Genomic DNA, 24,883 nt, shown 5'->3' on the forward strand with positions numbered 1-24,883 from the left:
GAATTTATTTCATTTAATTTTCAATTTGGGGGCCTAAGATTTGTCATAACATTTTATTAATGTCTGCAGAATCTCTAAGGATATCTCCTTTGTAAATTTCTGATACGAGTAATTCATAAGTGCTCTGTTTTTTAATTTATCTCTCGTGGTTGAGGTTTACCAATATTGTCAGTGTTTAAAAAATGTCTTTTCTCTGTGGAATAGATGCTTTCCATTTTATTAATGTCTGCTCCTATGCTTATTTTCTTCATTCTACTTTCTTTGAATTTATTATTCTTTTCTAGCTTTTTCAGATGAATGCTTACATCATAGTCTTTACAACAGTTTTTCTTAAGTAGTTATAACTTTCTCACTTAGAAGTATAGATTTTTCTCCAAGAATTAGTTTAGCTTTAGCTCACAAATTTCGATATCACATTTTTATTCACATTTGCCACAAAAATAGTTTTTAATATCCATTGTGATTCCTCCTTTGACCCACGTGTTAGATACATGGGGATCGTTAGCTTTCACCCATTCAGGGAAATTCTGTTTATCTTTGTTATTGAATTGTAGCTTAATTCTACTGTGGCCAGAGATATACTATGTCTGAAATTAATCCTTTGAGTTATGTGGAGACTTGCTTTCACATTTGCACATGATCAATCTTGGTCCATGTTTTCTATGCATTCATAAGAAAGTTCTCATTATGCAGTTGTGGATGTAATAGCATGTGTAAGTCAGCTATGTGGATTTTGTTAATCTTGTTCAAATCTTTTAAATTGCTACTGATATTTTTTCTAACTTTTCCATCAACTAATAAGAGAAATGTCTTGGGGATTTCCATTATAATTACACATTTGAGCATTTTTCCTGGTCATGTCAATTTTAACTTTAAACATTTTGAGGTCAAGTATTATTAGGTACATACAAATTTTTAAGTGTTTTAGTATTCTGGTGGACAGTCAATTTTATTATTATTAAATTTCTGTCTTTGATACTTTTTGTTACAATATATTTGGCAGGTGTTAATATATCTTTACAGTTTCTTTTGATTAGCGTTTGTATGCTATCTCATTTTACTATAACCCAGTTTCCTTTTACGGGTTATAGTTTTGTATGCTTGTAAGCAATAAAAGTTGGCTTTTGATTTTATATCCAATCTGACCACATTTGTCTTTTACATTGGATATATATTTTATTTACACTGGATGTAAATACATGCATTTTGGTTTAAGTATACCATCTTAATTATTTTTCTATTTGTCTATTTAATTATTTTGCTATTTGTTATTTTTCTATTTTCTCATTTCTTCTACATATCTTTTTCTCTCCTTTATTTTATTTTTTTCTTATCACTATTTCTCCTCTAATAGCTCATTAATTATACATTTTTTGGTTATTCTTTTAGTGGCTTACACTTACCTTCATTTATTAAAGTAAACTCTAAGTTAGTAATTCTGTTTCATCCCAGAAATTTCAATGACTGTAAAAAGTTTTGTCTCTATTTGCCTCATCTTTCACTGTTAATCATGTTAGTGATTATATTTATATTCTGTATACATGAAACTGCACTAGACATATTACTGTTTTACGCATTCAATATTGGCTTGGATTTACCTTTTCAGTCTTTATATTACTTCCAGAAAGTTTTCCTCTTGGATATTTTTTTCTCCCTTCTCCTGCTAATTCGTTTGAATGTTACAGATTTTTTTTGTGTCCCATATGTTCTTTTCTTTAATTTTTGAGTCATTCTAGATATTTCTAATTGAATTATCTTTTATCTTACTAGTCCCCTTGCTGTGAAATCTATTTATTCAGTTCTTAACTCAATTATTATATTTTTTAGTTGTAGTTTTTCATTTAACTATTTTTAAAGTTAATGTCTGCTCTCTGCTGAAATTCTTCATGCTTTTTATTTTCTAGGAAACAATCACAATTACTTTAATGTGCTGGTATCTTCTGTATCTTGGTATTCTCGCTAAGCAATTTTTGCTGAATGCAAGCCAATGTGATTTAAGAAAGGGGAGAAGGGGACTCATAATTGATATAATTTCCCAGATAGGGTTTTTGTGTGTGTGCCTGGTGTTTACTTAGGCTGTGGTAATATCACAATCATCTAACTTGGAATTCTGCTGATTTTTTTAAATTTAAAATCACAGCTGTAGCATTTTGGAAATCATCACGGACAGCTGGATTATTTTCTTTCTTTCTGGTTAGCCCTGGACATAGTATTTTCTTCCCAGGGCTGTAAAATGACTAAAAATCCTGGTCATCTTCTTCACCTTTTTGCAACAATTTAGGAAATGGAAAATTCCTCAAGGGCATCATTTGAGACAAATGTCAGACCTCTTCTTCACTTCATTTTTGTCTGGGATATTGGTTCAACTGCTTGCCTCATTAAAATGTTTCTGATGCCTTCAAACAGACTTGTTTTTTAAATTTGGCTAGCTGTTCTATTTGCTCTTATTGGAAAGATTGGTCTGAAGTATGTCAGAACCAATATGTATTGTTTTAAATACATATTCACATATGTTTTTCTTATTTCCCCTTTTAACAGGTTTCCTTTTCTACATTTTTCTCTATTAGGCATACCTAATTTATTTTAGTGTATGTTACTAGGTAGGGATTCAACTTCTTTTGTCAAAGAGTTAATCAAGAATTTAGTCTTATTTATTTTTATTCAGTAACTAAATTATTAATACAAAATGCAACATTTATTACATTTTGCTACAATATGTTTTTTGAATTTTTTGTGTTTTTTATATTTTATTATGTTCTGTTGAACTGTTCTTACTTGACCATCATATTTTATTTCTTGCGACTTCAAAATATGGCTTAATATAAAAGCAGGCAAGACCCCATATCACTGCTTTTATCCATAATGTTTATTTTAGGTATAATTGATTTTATAAGAGATGAAGTTTAGAATCATTTCTCTTCTAAAATTATAATATTTTATTAGAATTTTTGTTTGATTTATATAAGCCTGAATTTTCTATTAACCTTTGTGTTCATTGTAAGTGTATAATAGTTTTTATATGTCTTATTTAAGCTAGTCTTCTGACCAGGTGGGACACTGTATGAGGGCAATAATGGTCTCACTTTTAAACATCATGGTGCATACCACATACAGTATGTGGTATGATTGCTACTCATTACCTCTTTTTTTGAAAATACCAATTTCATAAATTATTCTAGTATAATTGGTTTCTCTTCTAATTAATTCTTTTCAGGTATAAGCATATCCCTCTCCATCTAGACTAATAATGAAGGTTCTTTTATTTTGTATAAATTAATGATATGTGCCTCTCAAACTTTAATACACATACAAATTATATAAACATCTCTTAAGTATGCAGATTCTGATTCAGTAGGTTAGGGTTAGACCTGATTCTGCATTTCTAATAATAGTCGATATTGCTGGTCCCTGGAGCATACTTTGAGTAAAAGGGGTCTAGATTCTTAGATAGGACTTCTGTGGGTGTTTATATTTTAACTAAATTAAGGTCTTGTGCTCACTGGGAAGTGTTACCTCTCACTAGTATACTATTAGTGATAATCTCTATAAATTAAGCAGCTGGAATTTATATTCATTAAATGTCCTCATTAAATAAGTATTTTGTACAGCAGCAATTAATATGTGACATGCATTATCCCAAACATTGGAGGTAGAAAAATAACAGTACATTCCCTGCCTTCATGGTACCAGTAATCTGTACAAAGGAAAACACGCATAATAGCAACACACACATGCTATAACCGAGATCTATTTGAGACAAAATGGTATAGAAGGTGAGTGTGGCTAAAGCAGAATAGTGGGAGGGAGCAAAACACGAGCCAGGCTTGGGAGGGAGGTACAGGTCTGATCCTGTTGGCATTTATAGGCAGTGTTGCAAGCTCTGCTTTCAACTAAGCAAAGGGAAGACATCAAAGAGTTCTAAGCAGGAAGGTGCCATGAACAGACTTACCTGTTGAAAAGATCCCTCTAGCTGGTTAATAGAGAGAACAAATCAGAGGTGGGCCAAAGTGGACAAGTGGCTTACAATTTTAAATTCCAAGTGTGAGTGTAGGTTGTGCGAGTGCCTTTGAGCACGTTCGTATGCTCTAATCAAATGGGAGCTGGGCTACAGGTGCCCAAGCATCTGCGCAATGTGACAGTGGGTCGTAACCAGAAGAGCTTGGAAATGAATGAAAGATATTTTGTTTATTGGAGTAAATTCAAAACCCGAATTTACTTTGTTATATACTTTTTTTTGGAAATATGTACAATTTAAGTCCTAAGAAATATACTAATACTTGATAATTTTCCTAGTTTTTATTCATCCTTGTAGGCATATAGCCTATTGCGTTTTTGCTAAGAATCTTAAAGTCGAATGCATTTTCTATGTGCTCATTTTCTTATCAAGAGAAACATCCATTCTCACATTTTCCAGGAGCTACAAGGATCAGAAGTCATAAAGGAATTCCCCCACCAGTATCCCCTACTTTATGATTCCTTATATCAGTGGAAAGCTGCAAGATATCAAAGAACATAAGACAGGAATGTTTTTATGGTATAACATCCTGAAAAAATGCTTATCTACAGATAAAAAAATTAGCCATTGGCAGAATGAATTAAAGAATTCTCTAAGAGGTTGAGATTTGTGAGACCTGTGAAGCTCAGGTCTTAGCGTTTATCATGGAAGAAACCAGAATGCTTCAGGACAGCAGCAGTAATGAAAATGTGACTCACCCTCGGAGAAACATTGTGACATTGAAGAAAATGTCATTGAAATAATGAGTCAACTGTTAGCACCATCAGAGTGTAAGACCTATATGGGGAATATAATTTTAATTCTATCACTTCTTAGTCATCTGGGCAAGCATATTAGCAAGTGACAAGTCTGAAATAGAATAACCATGATAAACATGCATCCTCCTCATAACAACCTCAGAGAAAAAAAGAAACCAAACCAGAAGAAAAATAATGTTGTTTGTTATTTTAAACAATCCTGGGTAACTCCATCTCACACTTTACATTTTAATTGCCTAATGTCCCTGAGCAGCTGGTTGAGTTTTGGATTCGTTTTAGGCACAAATTTCCTTAAATCTGTAAGTTCATTTTCTCACCAATTCGTTTTGCAGTTGATGCGTTTTTCATGTTGGACTCCCCCCATGCTGGTCTCAGGTTGATGCCAGCAGGGTGGCCATCCTATCTAGTACTTGACTTTCATTACTGTTGCTTTTGGAGTGTAATATAACCTTGACCTCCATAGCCAGCTACTCTATTTTTTAGCCTCTTGATAACCATACAGGATGTCAAACTATATTTTTTAATTCAGAATCTTTTCCTTTGAGGATTTTTGGAAACAGCCATCCTCTACTATCTTTTGCAGCTCACCAAGTATCTATTAAGAAGACATATCTGTTATATTTTGTACTATGGAAAAGACCTGTATCAATTTTTATTGGCAGTCTAGCATTAAAGTGGAAACCACAAAAGGAACAAAACAAAGCTCCTATCTCTGAGTGGTTTAAAATCTTATTTGGAAAATAGGTTTGCAGACACAAAATACTGGGTGAACAATAGAGAACACCATTTAACGATATGTCGAAACATGTGGGACAGAGAGTGCAAGAAATCCTCTTAAACCTCTTCACATGAGAGGAGAATGAGTGAGCACAGTTAAAGCAGATTATTGAAAGTTTGGATCTACTTATTGTAAGGTACTATAAGGTGTACTAAGCTAGGATTCACCTAGAGGAGTTTCTAAGGCCTTTCCCAGCCTGGCCCCAAACTCTCTCTCTCTCTCTCTCTCTTTTTTATTTATTTCATATGTATGGATTCCATGTGCCTCTTTATATTAATATATACAGCCTGCATTTCTGGTTTGTGTTCATGTTGTTTCCTATTCCTGGAATTTTCTACTCTAAGGTTGTGCCTGTCCAACCTTATATCCCATGATTTGCACTTCTGCCTCTCCAACTCCCACCCCATTATTTCCATCAAGCTTTGCATTCCCAAGTAACAATATAATATCTTTCTTCTTTAGGCTCTCAATGCACCTATCGTTCCCCTCTCTGACCGAAATCCACAAAGCTCACTCTAGTATTTATAAGCACTAAATGTTAACTTGTGATTGTGTGAGGAGGTATGATTTAAAGCATATCACTAAGATTGCATTGCTGTAGTGTCAGCCTTTCGTCCCCATGCTTCAAAATGATGCCAACAGAATGCCATATGAAACTTACACTCGGCAATTTTAGCAATTGGGTCACATAGAGCTTGCCTCAGACCTGGTTATGAATAAGCAATAGTTAATTCTTTATTCTCTGTCGTATTTTAAATTAGAAGACAAGAATCTCATCTTTATTTTTCTGCATTAAAACTACTTGAATCTTTCAATAATGACTTTTCAGTACAGAGAAAGAAAATACACCCACCTTTAATTTTAATATTTCCTACCTTAGAAGTTCATGGGTAAATGAGGTGATAAATAATTCTGATTGATTCCTTCGGTTGAAAAAAAAAGATCTGGATGCTTAAAAAACCTAGATACATGTAATATTTATTAAAGTAAATTAAATGGAATGTTTTGATTAACCAGATATTGATGTGAATTGGGTCATGGATATTAAATAATTAGACCAGTTGACACACCTGTTTTGGGAAAAACAAGCAATCTAAATGAATGCCTAGAGCTAAGACAGTTACATGAAGAAGACAATCATTAAGAGTGAATACTGCTAATATACCTTTAAGATCCTGATTTCAGTTCTTTTGAATAAATACCCAGAAATGGGATTACTGGGCCATATGGCTATTGTACTCTTAATTTTTTTCATAAACTGCTGTACAGTTTTCCATAATAGCTGAATCAATTTACAATCTCACCAACAGTGTGCAAGAGTTCCAATTTCTCCACATCCTCTCCAGCACTTGCTGTTTTTTGATTTTCAGATAATAGCTATCCTGACAGATGTGAGGTGATATCTCATTTGTGCTTTGGTTGAATTTACTTGAGGATTAATGACATTGAGCATATTTTTATATACCTGTTGACCATTTGTACATCTAGTTTGGAGAAATGGCAAGACTAATCCCAATAACCAAGATGGAGAAACAACTGGAATGTCCATCAACCCATGAGTAGATAAAGAAAATGTGTATGCAATGGGGATACCTGAAATAGTCAAACTTATAAAAACAGAGAGTACAATGGTGGTTGCCAGGGGGAAATGAGCTACTAATCAATGGGATGACATTTCAGTTAAGCAAAATGAGTAAGTTCTAGAGATCTGTTGCATAACATTATACCTATAGTTAACAGTAATGTATTATACACTTAAAATTTGTGAGTAGATCTCACGCTGAGTGTTCTTACCATAACAAAACAATTTTTCAAAAAATTAAAAATGAATTCTGATAGGAGCCACCTAGGTAATCCTAATGCAGGTTTCTTCTGTCCTTCGGCTGTGTCCTATTTAGCCTGGAAACCATCTGTGGCCTGGGAGCCCCTATGCCTGATGTACTCTAGCAAATAATGAGCATTCACTATAGAGTGCTCGGAACATTTTTAGCACTGGAATTGCTTCCTATAAAGAGAATTTAATTTATGAGTAGAATTTTGATTTAAATAATTTTCATTTCTTTGCACCCAAAGAATGCTAATTTGAGGCAGATAAATGTATAAAGCGTTTGCTATGTAATTACTCTTAGTTCTTCATAGCATTTTATACACACCATGTGAAAACATGCAAACATATGTTATGAACATTTATCTTCAAACATAACCTAAAACTTATCAATTCTGAGCTATGCAAAGGAATTACAGTCCCCTGAGAGCAAAAGGTTTGGGGAGTGATAACTGAATGCATGGCACCTCAGGAACTGGGGTCTGTGAAGTTTGCTGATTGAATAATCTGGAGGAGCTCAGAGGAGAAATATACATCTACTTCCTGGAGTCAGCCTCTGGGTGAGGATTCATTGAAGAAATGGATATTTAATACAGAATTTTCAATATGTCTCTTTGTCTTTATAGGGCTGAGTTAGCCAAGCAATTACCCAAAGAACGCACATAGTGAGTAAATCCATTGCACAGTGCAGTGTAAATCAAGAAAGTCTGAACCTGGACAAAAGTGTGTGAGATGAAATAACCGAGTATTTAGAGACTTGGGGTGAGAACGCATCATGTTGAAATGAGTATGAGGTTATTTAACTTTTTTTATTTTAATAAGAGCAGAAGTTATGTGGATATGATCAGATATTTTGTTTATTATTATTTTATTATCTTTACTAGTTTCCTGATCACTCTATGATATTATGGTACCATCTGACTGTACCACAGAAAAGCAACAAGTTTAATGATTGAACTAGAAGTCTTATTAAGAATAAGAAAAAGAGATCTTTTAGTTCAAAGTTTTAGAATATTTGAAAAGTGGGTTAAAGTAGAATTCTTAGAGAGGAGGTTTTTATAGGAATATAAAGAAGACATAATACATCAGTAAATACATCACCAGAAAAGGCAACTTCACTCAACAGTGGGCACTTTCCACCAGAAGTGTCCCAACTGGGGTTAAAAAAATGTAAGGTGAAGAAAGATTGTATTACAGAATCTCTGTGGATCATTCCAAATAAAGAGTGCAAGATAATTTTTGTTCATGACAGCAAATGATTTATGGAGGCTAAGCTAAGTTAGATCATTTACTGACTAGAGTTTGAGAAATAGGATTCATTTGTGAGCTACTCGGGATTACTGAGCTGGGAAATTAGGACACCTGGGTTTGGACTCTGGCTTGGATGACTATATAACCTGCATTTAACTTCTGCTGGTCTTAAGACCTTGACTATAAAATGGTACACTATTTATCACCAGCGTATCCTTCAGTTTTAACAAACTAATGATCCCCGAAAGTATAGTCTTCCTTCAGGTTTTTTTAAAATTATCATTCAAGTACAGTAGTTTCCATTTTCCCCCCACCACTCCCCGCCACTCCAGCCATCCCTGCCTCCCACCCTTGATCCTGTCCTCCTTTGGCTTTGTCCATGTGTCCTTTGTACAAGTTCCTGACAACCCTTCCCAATTTTCATGAATATGAAACCATCAGCTCCCTTATCCTGTATCTATCCATTTCCCTTGGGTGATTCCCACGCTGTTATACTCTTGAAACCAATTACTAAGCACAGTCATATGTAGCAATACCCTGAGATAATATTACACATATAATATTATATGTGTGTATATATATATATATATAATGTTTTTAAAATGAATCCTTACTGCGATTTAATCAAACAAAAGTAATAGTACATCTATATGTGTCTTCACAAAGACTAATGATCTGTCCTAAAGTGTAGATTGGCCTCATAAACTGGTATTAATATATTATAATTTTAAAATTATGACTATTTAATATCTGTGGAATTTGTCAGCCATAGAAATTTAATATCCAAGGAGAAATTTATACCCAAATACAGAACAAATATGCATAGAAACAAAAAAATTAAAAAATGGTTGTTCATTTCTGCCTCCATAATTTTGTGACATCTTAATGGTTCATCTAAAAGAAATTTCTTCTAAAGATATAGGGATCATGGTTATTAAAGAACAATCAACAGAAGTGTATGAGTCTTCAACCATGTTTTATTGGTACCATTTCTTTGAAGATAAAACCAATTATCTGACTTCATTAATAGAGGATATATATGTATTTTCTTTTATTTTAAGGATTTTATTTATTTTTAGAGAGAGGGGAAGGGAGGGAGAAAAAGAGGGAAAGAAACATCAGTGTGTGGTTGCCTCTCACATGGCCCCAACTGGGGACCTGGCCTGCAACCCAGGCATGTGCCCTGACTGGGATTCAAACTAGCGACCCTTTGATTCACAACCCGTGCTCAATCCACTGAGCTACACCAGCTAGGAAGATATATATTTTTTCCATTAGAGATATTTGACATTGATCAAATCCAGTTATGGCTTTGGATTTCATAATTTAGGGCTTTTTTCATATGCCATATTCTCCAAAATAAAATTATTATATGAAGAATACTGATCAAATAATCTATTTTTTAAGAAATGTGCACATCTTTACTTACAAGTTACAGTTTATTTTAAAAGTTGAAAAATACTGCTGAAAAATTAAGATATTTCTCAATTCACTTTTTGGGAAATTGAAGCACTTACATTAAAATCTTTTACTGGTGACCTACTCATTATTTTTTCTAGCACCTTATAATTTTGAACTTACATTAAACTTTACAAAATTGACTTGACTTTCACTCATTATGGAGATGATCTAAGACCTAATGGACATTTCTAAGTCACTACTGTTGCAAATCACTACCCTAAATGATACACTCAACTTCCTTAAACACATGGAGTTTGGAAGGGGATACTTGGCCTAGGGTGAAGTAATCATTTTCACAATGAGTATTTCAGTAGCAACAATCATTTGTATTAGTACATTTATGTATACTTTACATTTACATATATGTATGTACTGATTAGTGTGTTGGAAATGTACTGTTTTAGGTATATAAATTGCTCACTTTTCTAAGGATATAAAATTACAGCATTTAGTGGGAGAAATTATATGGAGGTTATAAAAATGTATAGCAATATATGTTGATTAAGGTAACCATGAAGGAAGGCTTTCCAGTCTCTTATAAAGAAGTCATACTTCTCAGTTTCCTAAATATGTAAAGTGATCCACTTAAGTAAGGAGGAAAACGCTGAATTTATTGTTATCCTTCATAATGAAAGCTTGTAATGAAACCAGTCTTGACCCAGTGCCAGAAATGAAGAAATTAGCATGATTTTTTTCTGACTTTATTAATTGTTATATAACATTGGGGGGGAAAACTAATTTGGTCCTGTCTTACAGGAGCAGTTTACTGTACACAAGGGAATACTAAAATGTACTGTACATCTGAAAATGAGCTTTATAAAAAATATCAGCTCTGTGTATATTTGTTAACCAGAATATGGGCAAAAATTTATGTATCCCCCTTTTATAGTCACAGAATACCATGTTCTAGGTGGACGATGGATGTAGCACAGACATCAACAGGTTGTTACTTCCATTTCATTTTTGTTTTTCATTTTGCAAAATGAAAAATAGCATATACCATCTCACATTTCTGGCTAAAACTATTTTGTGGTTATTGAGGTAGGCAATGAACAGTGTAACATCAGAAGAAGGACGTGGAATATGTTATTTCTAATGATAGCTACATATTTAACATGCTAGGCATTAGACCTAAGATAAGGGTGGCATCTCTGAGCATCTCTTTTTTTTTTTTTCAGTGTGTTTTATAAGGCAAGGAAGAGTCTATCAGGTCTATAATTGGCCCTTCCCTTTTGGCTTAAAGGTCTCAAATAAACTGCTTCTAGGTCTAAGGAAGTTAAGAGTTCCCCAAGGCTTTATAACTTGGCAGTAATTTCCTAGAACCTTGGAAGTTACTGCTGTATCCTCTAAGTTTCATAGGATTATAAATGTGAATATAAAAAGTGTTTGCCAAAGTTTGCTGCCGTGTTATTTTTTTATTATGGTAAAATGGATAATGTAAAATTTGCCGTTTTACTACTTCTAAGTGAACAATTCAGTGGTCCTAGGTTCACTCGCATTGTTGTGCAACCATCACCAGCAGCCTTCTCCAGAACATTTTAATCATTCCAGACACAAACTGTGAACCCAGCAAAGAGCAGTTCCCCATTCCCCACTCACCTCACCCTCTGGTGCTATTCCACCTTTTATTTCTGTACATTTTGTCCTTCTGGGTACATCATATAAATGGGATCACACAATATTTGCCCTTTTGTGTGTAGCTTATCTCACTTAGCATAAGTTTTCAAGGCTAATTCATGTTGTAGCACACATCAGAGTTTCTTTAAGGCTGAGTAATATTCAATTGCATGTGTATACCACGCTTCGTTTATCTACTTACCCACTGATAGATATTTGGGTCATCTCCACCTTTTATAGTCCTTTATCTTAATACATATCTATTCTGCTTGCTTATTGTAGCCTCACACTACATATCTGTTGAATGCATAAAATAAATGTGATAAAAATTCATAAATCTTCAGCAAAAGAAAAAGAAGATGCAAAAAAAACAAACAAAAACCTTCACCATTTGGTAGGCATGGCATGTCACCTGTGTGCCATTTTAAATCCTCTTCACTCCACCTCCAGCTCCAGTAACTCCTGTGACGTCCAGTTTCACACAGGTTTAACCTGATTCAGGCAGGTGCAGACCAACTGCAACTTATGACAGGCTGAGGACCCTAATTTTTCCTCAGAGCTTCTGTGACACTGTAATGCAAGACAACTTTGAAAACGCTCTCAGCATTCACTCATGCACAATTTGAAATTGTGAGGGAGCTAATGTGAATGGTCCTGGGACCATTCTTGACCAATGGAGAACAGAGGAAAGTGGATAAATGCTTTGCTTTCTCATCTGCCAGGCTGACATACAGTTGCTTACTACTGAGAGTTGCTGAGACTCTGACTTTTTGATAGATTGTGACAAATTGTAGCTAGGAAGTGACACATTTTATGCAATGCTCTAGCATATGATCCATGGGGGAAATTCCAAAATTACTGCCACATTAAACATTCCAAAGATGCAGGGGAGGCAATCTATATTAAATTCCTGTCCAATGAACCTGGACTGTTCTTGAAAGAAGTCAAAGAAAACTGGATGGGTCACAGAAGATGACAGCAATCTGCTGTAAACCGAACCAGGTGTTAGGTCCAATTGCAGCTGAGAAGAAAAGGCAATATCTAAACTAAAACAAATCAACACTGTGTTTGGCACTGGGAGATACCGGTCTAGCAAAGATGTTTTCTCAATTCCCATTAGTAAAAAGGATCAGAAGCTGTTTGCTTTCACTGGAGAATGTCCGGCGGGCACATTCACTCCCTCGCCCTGAGGACAATGGAACACTTCTGCCTTTCATCAAAAACACGGTTGGGCGGGACCTGGATTGTCTTGACGATCCTCAGAAGTTCACATTGGTCCTTTGTATTCAAGACATGCTACTTGGATTTGGTGAATGAGAAGTGGCGAGTACTGTATTCGAGACACCCTGCTAAGAAAAGAAGGTCCCACATGGCACCTTCTGCACTCTGATTAAGAAATCTTAGATCCTCCAGCTTACTAGGGATATTTTCTGTATGACACAGGTGACAATATTGCTAAACTGTCTGCCGGGATATAACAAGAATCCCCTTTCCTCAGGTTCCCAATAACACTCTTCTCACATCTTTTGAAGTTCTTACTGGCAGCCATTATTAGACTTCTAGCAGTCTTTTCAAAACCCTTTTACTAGTACCTTCCTCACTGTCCTCCCAGCTTCCGCCCAATGCCCATATTTTAGATTTTTGGTTATGGCAGCATACCTCTCCTGGGTACCTGTGTCAGATATCTCTTGTTACATAACACATTACTTCACATTTTAGCAGACTGGAACTAGTAAATCTTTTATTATCTTCTGATGTCTATGTGTCAGAGATTTGGAAGCAGCTCAGCTGGGTGGTTTTAAGTCAGGCTCTGTCATGAGATTGTGGCCCAGAAAGACATTGGCCAGGCCTGCATTCTGATGGCTTGACTGGTGCTGAGGTGATCTGCTTCCAGCAAGGTCATGGGTCACCCACATGGCTGTTGGCAGATGTCTCAGTTCCTTTCCAAAAGGCTGCTTGGATACCCTCGTGACATTCCAGCCAATTTCTTCCAGAATGAATTAACCAAGAGAAGGCAAGTCAGAAGCCACTAGTCCTTTCTGACCTAGACTTTTACATTGCAGACCAATATTTCTGCAATATACGAGCAGTTTCACAGGTCACATCTATTCAGTGTTAGAGTGAACTGTAGAAAGGCAGGAACACCAAGACGCAGGGACCACGTTGGAGGCTGGCCACCACAGCCTCTTTGCATTCTGAGAGCAGCACATATCACACTTGGGAATACTGCCATGGTCTACTTATTGGTGGACTTGGAAGACTGCCAGTGATGAATGGACCCTGCAGTGGAGACCTCTCCCACAGGTCCAGGCTGTGTACAAGCTATTAAGCTACTCAGGTCACAGTCGCCCACAGATCTGATATTACTAGACAGATGATGTTATTAGACGGATTTCAGATAGATAAGATGGCTGTGTGGCATCTCTGGCTAGACCTAATAGGAGAGTTATAGCACAGACACCTAGGGTTTAGAAGCAAGACTGTGAGTTTTGCATCAGAGAATTACTCACCCTTAGAGGAAAAGAAAAAGTACATCTCACATACATCTATCTACATATCTATCTATCTATCTATCTATCTATCTATCTATCTATCTATCGTACATAAACACACACCCATACCAGGTCCTGGTTTACTACTGTGTCTTAGTAAATAATTTGTGCTTCAAGAAGGGAGCCTTAGCATATTTATCTTAGCAATATATGAATTAAATATGCAGGCAGGGAAGATCCAGACAAAAATCTCATAAAGAAATCACAGATTTCTCTCTGTGAGAGATTTCCCACTGTTTCTCGGTTGCCCAGCAAGAATTTTTTTTTTAACCTGAAATGTTTCTCCTTTCTTATCAGCCTGTGAATTAATTATCTGCTTTCTCTTTAAAGTCCCACAACTTTGTTCCCCTTCTCCTTTGTTCGTGATACATATAAACCTCAGCTGCATAATGGACCTTTGGGTCTCATAACTGATGGCACCCCCAGAAGTAAAATCATCTTAAATGTTGAGTATTTTCTCCTGCTAATCTGTTACATGTTTATGGGATTATTTCCCAGCTAGAATAATTTAAAGAGTGGGAGTAAACTTATTTTTCACATGCCGTACTTCATAATATTAATACTTAGCTTATGGTTCAGATACTATTATGAGATGATGGAAGTTAATGACATATTTTATATTATATTTTTCAAGTGGGGAGAAGCAGGATTCAAAGAGGTTAAACACTTTTTTAAGAGAAATCAAACATGATAGAACCTGAAAATAGATACTTCTATATTTGGCAACTGTAAAATCAGCTATCACAGTCACTGATTCCTCATTCATTCTCTCATCAAATTTAAAGAACTTGTCCTGATTTTGTAAATTTAATTTGCTATTCTTAACATAATTTCTTTTAAAGTTTAATTAATATTGAAGTTGAAAGCTCAGCTTGATTTCTGAGTGATCTTTCCTTATCCACCAAAGTGATCTGTCATTTGAGAATTATATTTTAAATTAAAATTAAATTACACTAAATTAAAACTCAAGTCAAAAAGCTATGAGCTCCCCTTTTGTTTTTAAAAAATAAATTTTAAACTACTTTATGTCAGTAAATATACAAAATTTAATTGTTGTGTTCATAAATCCATACAAAGAGGTTCCCTAGACAGTGTGCATATTTATAATTAAATTAATTAGTATTATATTGAATAGCACAGCCCCAGGCACTCAAATGATCTATGGGACCACTTCAAGACAGACATTTAAGCCCACATGCTTGCTTCTATCCACAGCAAAAAAAAAAAATCATTTTAAATGACCAAATGAGCATAAAACAGGTAAAATTATATTTCAGTGTTAAGAAATAAGAAGGATAGTATCATTCTCAGGAAGCTTTGAAGTCTTTCTGGAGACCGCAGTACACAGAGGATTTGGGTTAAAGGAATAAAGACTGTCTTAACAGTCAAAATAGTCAAAGGAAGGATCCGGTGATAAAGTAAGCACCTATGAGTCCCTTGATAGATGCCCAAACCTGGAGAAATAGAAGTCTGTACATATGAGGAAAAAATACATACTCATGAATTGCTGGTACGATGGCAAACGTGGCATGTTTTGTTGGGCATTTTTGTAATTCTAGTTATATCAAAAACTTGAAAATTTGTAAAACTTTTGACTAAATTGTTTGACCAGTGTACAACAATAGATGCTTGTTGTAACATACTTTTTAATGTTGTAAACAATTAGAAAAAAAGAGCTACATTTTCACAAGTAGAATATCAATTAGATAAATCATGGTAAATTAATACAACATGCTGTGCCACTATAGTATGGATTTAGCTGTGGAATTATGAAGAGTGTATGAGACTGAGTGTCTCATAGGCTCTGTCTCATGTGTGTTTGTGTGAGTGGGTAACAGCCCCTCGTGTCTGCTGAAAGGGAATTATAGCGTACTGTGAAGTAAAAAAGTAGAGTATAAAACCACTTACAGCACAATTCCAAAATGATGTAAATGTGCATTTTAATTGCCTAGTAGGATGCCAGCAAAACTACTTACCTGCAATTTATGGGATTTATGAGGAGTTTTATTAAGTAGCAGTAATTTCTGATTTTTTGTAAACCAACTTGTTGAGTAAAAACAAATAGTTTCTTAAAATTAGATGAACTATGGATTTCCACATAAGATCCTATGCAGCATTCATGAGACAGAATTTAGTATATCAGTAAGCTGTTTGTGTACTCCTGGATCTTGGCGAACTAGAACCCGCTGTTCCATGAACAGATCCAGGAGGGAATATGCACCATCTCCTTGGAGTGGAGCAAACATATTTAGTCTAACAAGAAACTGGCGCCTCTGAGACTTTACAGCAAACAAGGACAGGAAGTAGTTTGCATAATTTTCTTGTGCTCCTTTTATAGTGTTTTTCTTTTATGAGGCTATTTGGAACAGTTGCTCGCCACCTGTCAATAATGTGGCCTTTTATAGACTGAGCTTTATATTGTTCTTGTGCCCTTGACATATAAAACAGAGCCTTAGAAGAAGTCAGTGTTGAATGTGGTGAGCAAAATACTAATTTTAAATTTAAAAGGCCATCTATTGTAGACTAAAATAAAGATAGTTTTGAATGACATGAAAAGAATAGGCCTGTTATAAAACCCTCTTCCTATCAACATTCCTATCAACATTTTTGACAAGTTCATTAAGAATTATATTTAAAGCACTGGTCTATGGAAAACTAAGCCAAGCAGCACTAATTTAAAGTTGTTACAACAATTGTGCATGATCTTGCATCAATTCCAACTGAAAATATTTGTGTTGTGAACTTATCAATCACATAAATATTTTGGGTATACAAACAATTGCTTTAACTTTTTTTTAGTAAAATAAAATTTCCAATATTTCTTTCTTGATTCACATAAATTGTGCCAGGCTAAATGTTCTACATATATTTTTTTGAACTATATCCTTAATGTGTGTTATATGATACTGAAGGAACACAACCCTATGCAGAAATACATTTCCATTTATAAAGGAATATTATCTAAGGCCTTAACTTAAAAGCTGCCTATCCTTTGCTTTGTGCAGTTAGATTCCAAGTCCTCAGTATGTTATTGTAAACAAGAACAATAAATAAAGCAAGTTTTAAACCAATGTAAATTCTTTCTATTCTTGTTAAAAAGCAAATATCCACACACACACTTACACATGTGTGCACACATACCACCTTTCCAACACCAGTGTACCATTATGCAAAGATAAAGGAATTCAATATCACAGTTTCATATTGTGCTCAGGAGGGGACTTTGTGTTTTCCTTGCTAGAGTTTGCATATTGTGCTTTCAAGTTGCCTTTAGAAACATTTGTTCTCCATGACACACGGCAGCTAATTGGTCTAACAATTCTTAGCTGTCAAAAGCAATTTTAGATGTGCCCCTTTTCTGTTCAATGTGTGATTATTTTAAAACTGCTGGAGGAAAGAAGTAGACAGCCCTTCATCGTGGTAGAGATCTGATTTTTCAAAAGGTCTGTTAATCGGACACGTGTAATATCCAAGGTGCAGTGAAAAGATAAGACAGCAGTGAAAGCCTGCAGAGTGAATGAGTTTTCTCCAGGTTCACTGGTGATTCTTCTGCCACCACCCCTTTCCCTGGCACCTCATACATTCTATCTTCCTTCAGCCTAGAGGGTATTTTTCATAGATCTCCACGGAGTTTTCTCAAGATTGCCTGTCTTCTGGTTCTCAGTGTAAATATGCTTGGAATAAGATAAACCCAACAGGGTTAGCTATCAATAGATTATTCATAGGAATCTGTGAGGATATTTTTGGAATGAAAATTTGATTGTATTTGTATTGAGAATGCATGCCTTTCCTAATGAAGTAAGCTTTAACAATGCTTACTCTTCATCAATGTGTATGACATCGTTTAAAAGTTTTCTTGAACTCAGTTGCTTTATTTGCACTGCCATTGACTTCAAACATGTAGCTCTTTGGATATTAGATTTACAAACGAAGTCCTCTCTTCTCTGAACAGAATGATTGAGGAAGTTCCTATGTAAAAAACATGCAAAGTTCTGTCTTTAGGTCATAGAGTCAGTCTAATGTGATAAACAGACATTTGGCCAACAATTACGCAGTAAACTAACTGAAATTGTGATGAACATGAGTGAGGAACATGCAGGTGTTGCGAGCATGGGTGAAAAGGGAGTGCTCCCTAATTTGATGTCAGTAAATGAGTCATTTTCCAAGTAACTGTCATGTACTTTTATTTTTGTAAAAGCTTAGAAGTCACCCTGGAATCTTTGCTAAAACTTAGTTTGTAAGAGTTAAATATCCTTACCAGTTCTTATGGTAATTTCAAATTTAATAGTTAACTCATCTTGTGTAGTTCTGCTTCATAGTTTTTGATATCTTGTTTTTGGTGTGTGTTTGCCTTACTCAGTAATTACATGCAGACTTGAAGTCAGTTCACATTTTATATGCCCAGGTTTCTATGATAAAGTATTAATTGTCATCAGTTAGTTTAAACACACCCATTAATAATCATATAACCTCCCTGCAAAGTACAGTTAAGTATTTTTAAATGCCAAATTTATAATTTGCTCTAATTTTTTAAATTTTTATTTTGAGGATAAAAGATTAACTCCTTAATACTCCTAATCTGAGTAATCAGTCTAATTTTTTAATTAATATCAAAGATTAGAAAACAATAAAGTATCAAGAAGTTCTCAGTTATATCTGGAATCTAGACTCTTAATTTATGCAAGACACTTATATTTTGAAACTTAGATATAATGGTGTATAGGTTACTCCTAACTTGAGTGTCCAACATAAATTTATCTTTATATGCTGTGTTTAGGATGGGAAATAAGGATTACTGGTTTGTTCAAGCACAGTGAGGAAAAGGAATGAGTGCCAGAGATATGTGGAATTAATTCTAAAATGTATACATATTACTATGTTCCCATATTGAGAAGGGTCCTAGGTTTTGTAATTCTTGAACTGAATATTTATAAAATCTCTAAGAGGGTATCAACAAATTTATGAGTAGATAACTTCCTTTGACAAAATAAAAATAATATCAAAATATCATCAAGTATTATATGTGGATAGATATAATGAATTCACTGACTTTCTTAGCTCATACAGTTTTGAAATCAGTGGTATGGAAGGGCTGTTTCTCTAAGTGTCCTTTAAATTCTTTATAACTCTTCACATGTGAACTACATACAGTAATGATATGGGTACACCAAATATACAATTCTTATTGTATACAATTCATGCAACAATAATTAGTTGGCACAGTGTTTTCAGTCAATCCCTTTCCTGTTTTCAACTCCATTATTCCATTTGTCATGAAGTTAACATTATCAAATTGTAAACATCTTCCTAGCTAAACAAAATTAAATATTTAAGTTAAATATGATAAGCATGTTCTTCCTATTTCATTCTTCATAGATTAATCATCTTGTATAGACATAGCTAAGTCTCAAGCTCTAAAATCTAGGATAAATCATACAACTAAAGTTAGAATTGGAATCTGAAATGAAGGATGGTTTTGTTATTCAGTCAGGATGTGAGCCTGGCACATCATTTCCTTTTCTTGTTACCAGTTCTTCTCATCCATAGATGAATCTGTTGGCCTCGTTGAGTGGTTTTTACTCTACAACAACAGAAACATCTTGTCAGACAAAGTCTTTCATAATCTCAACATATATAAAATAAATATAATAATAATAATAATAATGGACCTTTTCTTATAGAAGCGACAATGAGGAAGGAAGGAGGGTTGTGGGGTGGTGGGGGGAGACCCTGAAGCCCAACCCTGAGTGCTGGCCCTCACCTGCCCACACAACCTGTTGAAGAGGGCTCTAGGCTACATTGGACAGTTTCTCCAGTTCCATGGACCATGTTGTGAGAATCATGCAACTATGGGAACATCACGTTTCTTTAAAATTCCAAGATAATGTAATTCTCAATTTCACAAATTAAGATCTGGCAGTTCAAGCACTGAGCTTCTGTTATCTACATTAAAAAAGAAATAATGCATGCAGATGTAAGAGGGTTTCACTCTAGGCTAAGAAGGATTCAAAGGTAAAAGGCCCGCATTTCAGACTAAAGCCTCTGATTTAAGTATCCCATGACATAGCTCCGTAATACCACATAGTACACACCTCGGAAATGAATAGCTTGATAAAATTCCAAATAGCTCTTCAATGTTCAGAAAATAGCAATGGTCTCATAGTTAAATTTAAATTCTCTTGTTTATTTTTTATACTTCACTGGAAAGATGAGAAAAATGATAACTTTCAAGGCAAAATGTGCTTAAATGAAGATTTTTCCTTTCGGTCACCAGCAAGTAAACACTTCTGTCGGCACACACACACGACTATTAGACTCTCATAGTCACAATGCATTGCAATAGAAAATGAGGCAGAACAGAGCATATTCTACAAGACAATTCATTGCTTGAGAAAGAAAAGCCTGCAACCTAAGTTCATATGGGTCCCTTTTCTTTCCCAGTTACCAAAATCGACGATGGTTCTGAGGTTTTCACTGTGACTAATTTCTGATGTCCTTCATGAGTGTGGGTTCTTTAACAACCTTAAATTAAGGAAATGAATAAAAGCAATCTTTTAATAATCCCGAAAGGACCCGGAGTGAAATTGTCCCAGCAGTTACCTTATATAGACTCTGACACAGTTCCCCTTCTGCAATACCGAGTGCAGATCATTACTTTGCAACAATGTAGAGAGACCTACTTTATAACACTTCAGGGAAGTGAATGTACTAGGTCTTGGTATGTCTTTCTGGAACGTCAAGTAACCTCTGGTTTTCTTCCGGTAGAACTGTTAACTCTTATGTCATTTTTAGGTCCGTGGGGCCGATGCATGGGAGACGAATGTGGCCCAGGAGGCATTCAGACCCGGGCTGTGTGGTGCGCTCACGTGGAGGGATGGACAACGTTACACACCAACTGTAAGCAGGCCGAGAGACCCAGTAACCAGCAAAACTGCTTCAAAGTTTGTGACTGGCACAAAGAGTTATATGACTGGAGGCTAGGCCCCTGGAATCAGTGCCAGCCTGTGATTTCAAAAAGCCTGGAGAAACCCCTGGAGTGCATTAAGGGGGAGGAAGGCATTCAGGTGAGAGAGATAACGTGCATCGAGAAGGAGAAGGGCATTTCTGCGGAGGATATCATTTGTGAGTACTTTGAGCCCAAGCCGCTCCTGGAGCAGGCCTGCCTCATCCCCTGCCAACAAGATTGCATTGTGTCTGAGTTCTCTGCCTGGTCGGGGTGCTCTAAGACGTGCGGCAGTGGGCTCCAGCACCGGACACGGCACGTGGTGGCACCGCCCCAGTTTGGGGGCTCAGGCTGTCCAAACCTGACGGAGTTTCAGGTGTGCCAGTCCAGCCCGTGCGAAGCCGAAGAGAGCATGTACAGCTTGCATGTGGGACCTTGGAGCACGTGCTCAATGCCCCACTCGAGACAGGTGAGACAAGCGAGGAGACGTGGGAAGAACAAAGAACGAGAAAAGGACCGAGGGAGAGGAGTGAAGGACCCAGAGGCCCGGGAGCTTATTAAGAAAAAGAGAAACAGAAACCGACAGAATCGCCAAGAAAACAAATACTGGGACATCCAGATTGGATATCAAACCAGAGAGGTTACCTGTATGAACAAGACAGGCCAAGCTGCTAACCTGAGGTAACGTTTCCTGACTACTAACTACGTGTGTCTCTCTGTCAAGACCATGGGGTGGGGAGTCCTTCACATGCACTCTGCTAAATCCCGGAATGCACATGCCCACAGCCTAGGGTGAGCCACCCCAAGAGTAACTTTTTCCATTTAAGGCATTGAAGCTTTGTGGGTGTCCTGGCATGATTTCCATTTTGCACATGTCCAGGAAGTATACAACTTGAGTTTAATTTTCCTGTCAAAATGAGAGAGTCTCTGAAAGTTGATACTGCTTCTTTAGGTCAATAGTGATGTTTATACCTCTAATGAAACAAACAAAAAAACCCCTTATTTAAAGGCTGGAGTTTTGGGACTTGGAATTCAGATAACTAACTTTACTGAGAATAAGACACTTGTAATCTTTCCAAGTTTATTGCATTTTCAGAATTACCCTATAAACAAAATCTAAACAACAACTCAGGGAGCTATACCTAAGAATGTAAAATGGAATAAAGTTCCCCAGAGAAGGAAAGGAGAATCAACATAAATTAAGTAGATGGTATTTAATCATGAGTTTTGTAGTTTGCAAAACATGTAATTAATTGGCTGCATTTTCTAGGCAGAAATTATTTGTCAAGTTATCTCTGGGTAAATTATGACAATATTAAGAAAGACTTTCTCGTGTGTGATATATTTGTTATGAAAATATGTATTGAGTACCATTCATTAAGGATTGTCTAAAGGATACGATGTTCTTTGGGTATTCTGAGTTTTGTTCTTGGATAAGCCAGACCACCTGGGAGTGGCTTATATGGATCATTGGCGGAAATGCGTTTTTTGAAATATTTATGCAGTTATGATTTGGACGGAACTGAGAAGTTAAAATAACATCACTCAGAATTTTATATCACACATCTTGTAGAAATGACATTGAAAATGTCATCTACTCCATCAGACGTCTGTTCTTTAATTAAAAGCACATAAGATGAATTTCGCTGAAGTCCCAGCCCATGTGCTTCTGGTGAGCAGCTGCGCTCTTTTCCTTATGGTCCCTGGGAATCTCTAACAGAGTATTTTCCTGTTTACTGTGGCTGCTGGGAACATAAAGGGGACCGGGTGACGTCTGCTCTTTACTAACAGACCCCCTTGGCTTCATCTTTCTCACTCTCATTATTTTTCTTCAATCATTTTTGTCCAGTGATTTTGCTCTCCTCAGATTTTGAAAGCTGGTTTGAAGCCTTTTTACTGCTGGATATGGTTTAAATTAACGAGTAAACAGAGAAATAATTAACTAATAATCTAAGGCAATAATTTCTCTAAGTATAGAATTGTTGTGGTCGCTATTTTTAGCATATTTGCGACTCTCTCCCCTCTTTGGACTTAGAAAGGTATATTTTCACTCAGCCCACCAGTGATGAGCTCTTTCTCTTTTCTGGTGTCATCAGCTCCCCTCCTCTCTTGGCTTTACCTATGGCTGCTGCTTCTCCTGCTGTCACTGGTCACGTTCCTTACGACTCCTTAAGTGTCTGTGTATGAGTGTGTATGGATGTGTTCACCTCTGGTTCTCTGCCATGTGTATTTTCAAGTCAGTTCCTGTTTTTATTCTTTTATGACTAGTCCTGATTCTGCTAATTTCTTAATCTCTTCTCTGCCAAGTAATTGCATGAGCCTCCAAGATGACCTGGGCCATCTGCTGTCACTGGAGTTAACATGCTCTCGACATTTAATTTCATCTTGACTACTCAGCTAAAAGTGTAATTAGGATAGTGCCTACCATGACAGAGGGCCTAACATACCAATCCAGTTGTTTGAAATAAATATATTTTAAAATCTGTAGATGATTTATCAGGTGCTTTATTGTATTAGAAATAGCTATCTAACTATTCTAATAAAATTATAGTTGCATATTTGTTGTAACTTATTAGGGCATTGATTAAACATAATGTTAAATTGGCTAACTATTTTTATTTAAGAATATATGTGAATAAACATATGATTAGGATAGTTAAAGTCTTAGTGAAGAAGAGGCGAAAATCAGATATGACCTAAATTTTGCCCAAACATTATACCATGTCAGTAAAGCTAATAAAATGAAGACTAAATACATAACACCATCAAAGCACAGGGCCACAGATATCCTGGACTTGGTGATTAAATTTGAAGTATTTCATCAGATTGAGGAACAATTTTATCATGTAAGATGATGAAAAATTATTTAACGTGGCTTCAAAATCTTATTAGTCCTGACCAGTGTGGGTCAGTTGGTTGCACATCATTGTGGCATGGACCAAAAAGTTGCTGATTCAATGCCCAGGCAGGGCATGTGCTTGTGTTGTGGGTTCAGTTCCCGGTCTGGGTATGTGCAAAGGGTAGCTGATCAATGCTTCTTTCTCACATTGATGTTCCACTCCCTCTTTCTTCTTTCTTTCCTCAATCTGTAAAAATAAAGTAATAAAATCTTTAAAACTCTTATTAAAATAGCTAAATGAATTTAGATAAATAAACCTAAGAATATTGAGGAAGCAATTTATAGACAAGTAAAAATAATTTTAGTAGAATTGCTGCTAAAGCATCCAAGTTAAAGAAAATAGATCTACCCTGTTTCCTGCTTTCAAAGTAATAAGAAAAAACTTACATGTGGAAGTCCATACTTTTAGGATTATTAGAAATGGTCGCAGCCATAGTCTCAAACCACAGTTGACAGAGAAGATTTGGAGAATGTGGCAAAATTAGATGCAGCTGAGAGAGGAAACTTAGAGCAGCATTATGCCTTTGCAGCTGTCGTGAACTCAAATCGGTGGGTAGCCCAAATGTTCTGAGGGGCCACGCCAATGAGACCTCTTTGGTAGGGCATGGCCTGCATTAATGACTTGACTGCTGAAGAGGGTTTGAGTTCTGTTTGAAAACAGAAGGGCGTAATAGGCAGGACTGTGCAAGGAAACTCACTGTGCTATTACTGCCAAGAAAAGATTATCAGTGCTGGCTGGTGTGGCTCAGTGGATTGAGTGCCAGCCTGCAAACCAAAGGATAGC

The 24,883-nt window shown here is 35.9% G+C and overlaps 1 protein-coding gene across 2 annotated transcripts in view; it reads left to right on the forward strand.

Moving 5' to 3' along the window:
* Window positions 1-24,883, forward strand: part of THSD7A (thrombospondin type 1 domain containing 7A) — a 375,672-nt gene that overhangs the window by 122,974 nt on the left and 227,815 nt on the right. For both annotated transcript variants that reach the window (XM_037046384.1, XM_037046382.1), the window contains exon 2: window positions 21,050-21,881. In XM_037046384.1, the coding sequence (XP_036902279.1) occupies window positions 21,050-21,881 (832 nt within the window). The remainder of the gene's footprint in view (window positions 1-21,049; window positions 21,882-24,883) is intronic.

Source organism: Sturnira hondurensis, unplaced genomic scaffold (genome assembly GCF_014824575.4).
Source record: "Sturnira hondurensis isolate 20B ecotype Veracruz unplaced genomic scaffold, ASM1482457v3 Scaffold0005252, whole genome shotgun sequence".
NCBI lineage: Eukaryota > Metazoa > Chordata > Mammalia > Chiroptera > Phyllostomidae > Sturnira > Sturnira hondurensis.